Source organism: Triticum dicoccoides, chromosome 1A, assembly GCF_002162155.2.
Source record: "Triticum dicoccoides isolate Atlit2015 ecotype Zavitan chromosome 1A, WEW_v2.0, whole genome shotgun sequence".
Classification (NCBI taxonomy): domain Eukaryota; kingdom Viridiplantae; phylum Streptophyta; class Magnoliopsida; order Poales; family Poaceae; genus Triticum; species Triticum dicoccoides.
Window position 1 is genome coordinate 590,169,379 of NC_041380.1, and position 6,351 is coordinate 590,175,729.

The 6,351-nt window shown below is 45.0% G+C and overlaps 3 protein-coding genes across 5 annotated transcripts in view; 2 read left to right on the forward strand and 1 right to left on the reverse strand.

Annotated features, from left to right (window-relative positions):
* Positions 1-1,606: 1,606 nt before the first annotated feature.
* On the forward strand, positions 1,607-3,269 carry LOC119293414 (peroxisomal membrane protein PEX14-like). 2 transcript variants are annotated; one of them, XR_005143050.1, is made up of 4 exons: positions 1,607-1,619; positions 1,757-1,801; positions 1,882-1,950; positions 2,079-2,188. XR_005143050.1 is itself a non-coding variant. In XM_037571905.1 (4 exons), exons 1-4 carry the CDS (start codon positions 1,614-1,616, stop codon positions 2,245-2,247), a joined length of 240 nt encoding a protein of 79 aa, XP_037427802.1. In that variant the 5' UTR covers position 1,613; the 3' UTR covers positions 2,248-3,269. The 2 variants fall into 2 exon arrangements, 1 of the variants encoding a protein (XP_037427802.1); XM_037571905.1 differs by having other exon boundaries at positions 1,613-1,619; positions 2,128-3,269.
* Positions 3,270-4,303: 1,034 nt separating this feature from the next.
* Positions 4,304-6,129, reverse strand: LOC119356499 (F-box/LRR-repeat protein At3g26922-like; the record flags this gene model as incomplete). Its single annotated transcript, XM_037623463.1, has 3 exons — positions 4,304-4,844; positions 4,942-5,076; positions 5,167-6,129. Coding segments are annotated over 3 exons (1,479 nt in total), but the record flags the coding sequence as incomplete, so codon positions are not given.
* Positions 6,130-6,216: 87 nt separating this feature from the next.
* Positions 6,217-6,351, forward strand: part of LOC119293396 (peroxisomal membrane protein PEX14-like) — a 2,605-nt gene continuing 2,470 nt past the window's right edge. The window contains exon 1 of one of the 2 annotated variants that reach the window (XM_037571889.1): positions 6,217-6,338. In XM_037571889.1, the coding sequence (XP_037427786.1) occupies positions 6,290-6,338 (49 nt within the window). In that variant the 5' untranslated portion in view covers positions 6,217-6,289. The remainder of the gene's footprint in view (positions 6,339-6,351) is intronic. The other variant, XM_037571896.1, reaches the window with a different exon arrangement.

Genomic DNA, 6,351 nt, shown 5'->3' on the forward strand with positions numbered 1-6,351 from the left:
GATAAATGGCCGGACGTGTCGCAACATGCAAACGTGTCCGAATTCATTCAAACCAGGCATGAACGAATACCATGGGCACACACGCTTGATGGAAAAATTTGGGGTCACTCCAACAAAATCCCATGTTAGACAGAGGGTGTTCGGGAGGCCAAGGGTCCGTTTGTGAACACCTGGTCTTTTACATCCGTCAAATGGCCCCAATTTTTTCCCATCACCTTGTATCATCAATTCATGCTACCATGCAAAGTCATTTTTATTTTGACAAGTTTTGTATTTTTCTGGAGTTTTCTCGGTGAAAAAAGGGCCGGTAAATGGCCAGATGTGTCGCAACATGCAAACGGTGTCCAAATTCATTTAAACCAGGCATGGACGCCTACTATGGGCACGCAGCCTTGGTGACAAAATTTACGATCATTTCTCATATGTACAACAAAAATCCATGTTAGACAGAGGGTATTCGGGTAGGCCAGAAGGGTCCGTTTGTGAACACCTGGTATTTTACATCCGTCAAATGGCCTTAATTTATTTGCATCACCAATTCATGTCATCATGCCAGTTTGTTTTTGTTTTCGACAAATTTAGTATTTTCTGAAAAAAATTCGGTGAAAAAAGGTCAATAAATGACTGGACGTTTTGCAACGTGCAAGTTGCCCGAATTCATTCAAACTAGACATGGGTACCTACCATGCACACACACCCTTGGTGGCAAAAGTTGGGATCATTCCTCGCATGTACAAAAAAACATGTTAGACACAGAGTGTTCGGGTCTATTTGAAAACACTTTCTTTTTCGACGTCTTCAAATGCACTATTTTTTTCCGTCACCTTGTATCGCCATTTCAAGCCACCATGCCAACTGGTACTCTCATAGGACAAGTTTTTGATATTTTTGAATTATTTCAGTCAATAACAGCCTATATAATGCCCACACGTGCGCGTAAGTCGTTCGAATCAGCCATGGATGCCTATTGTCCATGCCAGGCTCAAAAAAATTGTCCATGCTAGGCTACTGTAAAAAATTAGGGTCATTTGTCCATAGTGCAAAAAAAAACACCAGTTAAGAGTAGGGTGCCGGAGTAGCCCAGACGGCTGCATCCGTAAACACGTAGTTTTCTTAAATTTGATGCTTCTGTTATTTCAAATATGAAATTTCCATAATTACGAATTAACATGATCATATTTTGATGTTATAAAAATTTATTTTTAATTTATCAACAATTTTGGAATTTCAAATTATTTATGAAAAAATTAAAATATTAACAATTTTATAAAAATTGCTAATAAATTCACAACAGTTGCTGGAAATTGTGAACGAAAAAATAACTAAACTCAAGAAAGAAAAAAACAGATAAAAAAATGCGGCAGCCATGGCCCGACACACCGTCAGGTGCCTTTTGGGCCGACCCAACCATGCCACATCGTTGTGTAGAAGAGGAAGAAAAATGGAATTTAGACACAAGAGGTAAGCTGTCCCGCTTTGTTACTACTGTGACTGTTAATGGTATTTCTACGTAACACGCGGATAAGTAGCCGAAGCTCATTTAAAAAATGACCATCATGCCCTTTATTATGAAAGGGTATGGATCAAACTGTCATAATAAATTCACAACATATATGGAGGTTCTCTATCTTGAGCATCCTTTTTTTCTCTGTCACGAACTCATGCTAGGATATTAGCAATTTAGTTCAGTCTGAATATTTTGATATTGAACCAGAAGTTGTCTCTAAACTGTCATATTGGACTTAACACTTGACAGGTCATGGAAATGATACAGAGGGGAGAGCGGCCAGATGATATCCAGGTATTCTAAATTTCTATTTGTCTCCCTAGTATTATTGCTTCAGCAAGAGGACTCTGTAACCCTATTGTTTTGTGATATAGGATATTAATGATGAGCCACCAAACCCTGATCAGCCAATCTCGAAACCCAGTATGGCACCCAAGCCCAAGGTTTGCACTTGAAATTATAGGCTAATAAATGTTTCACAATATGCATTTGCCTTTTCTTTAGTCTCGCCGTCTTGGAGACAACGATGATGAATATAGAGTTTTACTTAGTATGTTCATGATGCCATCAGGCTTGCTCGAGAACTATGGTTGGCTCACATTTCTGTTGCTGTTGAAGAGCCATGGGACAAGCAAGTCAAACAAAGTTCCGGGCGGGATCTGAAAGCTCACCCAAGCAACTCCAGCGAATCGACGTCGGGGGTTCGAATTGATAGCGCCAGCCAGGCCACGGGATGCTGACGACAGAGCCTGCTATGGGCTCTGAAGCTCCTGTGGATGATGATGCCACCTCGCCGAAGCAGTAACTGCAGAAACACATACACGATGGCTGGATCAGGACAAGATGTGAAGTGGAGGAGAAGATTCGGATCTCAAGACCAAAGGCCTTTTTTCTAGAATGAGAGTTGCATTCTTTGCAGCATAAAGGTTTATGTAGGAAATGCAAGGTAAAACTACTGCTCCAACATTACCACAGGTTCATTTCATTTTCCAAACAGGCACTCTTCTTGCTTGGAATCATTGATCGGTGAATATATGCTCTGTAGTAGTTTGTATCATCGGTTCACCAACAAGTATAATGTTCCATCTCCAGCATTTATATCAGCAGAAAGCAAATTGCCAAGCAAATTATACTCTCACAACAGATGGAAGAGAGCAAGAAAGCGGCGACTTTATAAGCAGATTATACTCGATCTTCACTTCCTGACAGAGAATCAAACTCTTTCATCAGCAGGCCAAATAGAAGTTTGATCTTGAGTTGACAATATACTATTGCAAGAGGACATGCACTCCCTTCGCGAATGGCCAAATAGAAGGTGCTTACATCGCCTTTGTGTGAAGCCGATTCAAGATGGTGAACCCCATTTTAGCACCCTGGGAGATGCTAACTTTTGGAGATTACAGGTCCTAGAGATCGATCGCGCCTCCAAGTTACAGGTAACTTCTGCAAGTAATGTTTGTATGAGAGTTGAGGTGCTGAAGATTCACTGCTCTGGTGGGGCGCCTTTGTGAATTTCTGGACTAGAGTATCTAGATGGTCTCGACGAAGTCTGGCTGAAGGGTTCCTACAGCGACGAACTCAGGCAAGAGTAGCAACAGCAACTTTCCGAGCATAAACAAAAACCTGTCCTGAAGCTAGCATAGCGCCGCTTGTCCTGATAGGCTCTCTGTTCATGTGTTATTCTGTACTTGTAAATTGTAACAAGTCCTATAGGAGTGTGAACTTCTGACAAAGAAATTGCCCTTATGGTGTCTGTGTGTGTTCTGGCCACTTATATTTGCTATTTGTGGTTATTTCATTATCCTTTTTGACATAGTGGAGTTTTGTCATCTATATATGGTTGGAGAAATTGATTTAGCTGGGCATCCATGCGATGTGCGGGGACGAACAAAGTGCAAGTATGTGTACCCCAGTGCAATTGCCTCTGAAGAAAACAATTTTTTGGACAGCTTGCCAGTTTATCTGGCTGGTGATCCTCTTCTTGCTTGGAACAGTGAACTTGCTTGCGTGTGTTTATGTGATGGTAGGGAGATCCTGGAGAGAGATTAGTTAACCTGATTTTGTCAATGGCACCACTGCATTGGCCTTCCTAGGTTGCTGGTAGATTAACATGATTGATTTACCACATGTTTGGGGTCTACCAGTATTGCTTACGGTAATTCGGGGCGGTCGTGCAATGACCACAGCAAACAAAAACTAGAAATATTGTGTGTAGATAGATACTCTGTACTACTGATCCACTGACAAGTGCAATAATACATATGCACAATTGATACAATAACAGGTTCCATCTTCAGCAGTTACACCAGAATCCAACAAATTGCCAGACAGATTATGCGGTACAAGGAACTCTAGCAATGGATACAAAGGGGACAAAGAAAACGGCGACTCAACTCGGTCTTCCTGGCAAAGCATCAAGCCAAGAGTCAAAAGCAGTTCAACATCAGAACCATTGGACCATTCATGTTGGAAACAGAAATAGTTCCCTGCCTTCACAGTGAAACCCCTTTCTTCTCTTCGTTCTGACTAACAAGCGGTAGATCCGCCGGACACCAAACAGGTAAACAGCTGATGTAAACTGGAGACAACACACAATATTCTGAATGCGCAGCTAACTACAGCCCACACAAATCATGCCATTGGGCACGGGAAAAAACAAATTACCGATAGGACTTTTAGCACCACGGGAAATCTGAGGAAGTGCTTGGCACACCAGATGGAGCAATACCGATACTCAGACCCATCAATTCGCGTGGCTTCCTAAAATCGGCTTAACAGATAACATCACACTTCACGTTCAGAAGCCACACAGGCCTGTATTTTCTCATAAAATAAGTGCACATTGGCACAAGTTGATTTCAACAGAACTAACAAGTTAAATAGTATATTTAATTGTCACTAGATTCCAGGATAATACAAACTTAAACAAACTACAAACATGAGAAATAAACTTTTTTTAGGAGAAAGCATGAAATTGGTACGGATAATTCCTTTCAAAGGGATCAGCTAGATCCAAATCACGGACACAGAAATCCGTAAAACTGCCATGAAAATGATCCGTTGTAAAATGAAGCCGAGCACCTCCTGAGGCCTTCTTATCCAGTTGAAGCTTCTCACGTTGCCGTGTAAAAAACTCCTCTTTGAAATTACTATGATAAACCTGAAGAGTCATTAACTCTAGCACTCTCGCGTTTAGTAAAAAGAATGTGGCAAAGTCAACATCTGACTTGGTGCCCACATAATATCGCCAGTCAATTGTCTTCAGACGGATGTCAAGAGATCTTATTAGATTCTGGTGTTTACGGCGCCACAAATTCTTTTTCCCTGGCTTAATTGACTAACAAAACATAACCAAATGAAAAACGCCCAGTTCAGAACAATAAGCAGATCACATGAGAAATGAACACTATGAACCATTAAGGAAGAATTGTTACCTCAATGTACAACCTTTCCAAACAAGGAAAGCATCTCATCAAGTCAATAACAACATCCAGACTAAGAGCACCCATACAAACAGATAAAACCTTGACAGTGCACACCGTCTTCGTCAGGCTATCAACACGCAATCCCTTCATGAAGGATGGAAGATGACATTATAGACCATCTATAAGTGCAGAAATTACATAGTGCAGAAAATTGATCGAGAAGGCAAATGGTACCTGAATAACTGTCGAGTAAAGCGTGAATGTGTTACTAGAATAGGAAGATAGGCAGCCTAGGGTCTCCAATTTAGGCGCGGAGATTACCGATATATGCCGGGATTCAGCTGAGCCAAATAGGAGCAACCTTTCAAGACAAGGGGCATTCTCGATGATGACTTCCTCTAATATGATGAGCTCTCCCCAATAAGCTTCCACACCTATGCCTCTAAGGCTGATGGAGTTGATTCGGACACAACGGAAGCCAGAGCAGCGGTAAATCAGCAAGCATTCCAGAGCGGGGCAGCCATCAATCATGGCGTGCAGTGTGGATTCAGATATGGTGATCTTTTCAAGCCCGAGCTTCTTAAGCTTAGGGAAGAAAAGCGCTTGGGCCATGCTGTCAGGGATGTGGCACTCTCCTATGGTGGCGACGCCGAGGGTGTCGGAGAAGCGGAAGGCCGCTGCAGGCGGCGGAGCCGGCTGCGGTACTACCGGTTGATACGGGAAGGTGTGTTTGGAGCTGCAGAGCTCAAGCTCGTGGAGGTTGTCGAGGGCAGGGGATCGAAGCCAGGCGTCGGCTCGGTCGCGGTGGAGGTGGTAGATGGTGGCGCAGAAGCGGCGGCCGGGGCCGGGGTGGGTGGCGAGGATGCGCGACACGACGGAATCGAGCTGGTATTTCTTGTCGCAGAGCTCGTGATGGTCGAGGTTGAGCGGGGCGGAGCGCCAGAGGTGGCGCCACCGGGAGGAGAGGATCTGCGTGCGCGCGCCTTCCCTTGTGGGGAGGAGCGAGACGATGTCCCCGAGGACGCCGTCGGGGAGGCCGCTGATGCGGTCGCCGGCCCCGCCCCCTTCCGCTGCTTCCAGCGGCGGATCCGCCGTAGCTTCCGGGCCGCGCCCTTCTGCCGCCGACTTCCTCTTCTTCGAGCACGGGCCGCCCGCCTCCGAGCGTCTCCGAGCGTCGCCGGAGGGGCCGTTTGGAGGGTGAGGGAGGGAAAACGGAATGGGTATGGCAGCCCAGTAGAGCCCGGCCCATCCAAGAGTACAAGCGGGACCCGCACGTCAGTCACACGCACAAGTCCTCCCGAGTCCACCACCTCCTTCCCCTTCCCCCGATCTTATCCTCGGCGAAGCTGCTGCTCTAATGGCGGATCCGCCGTCGTCGTCCCCGGCCGACGAGGCGCGGGATCCAGGTCCGGCTCGCAC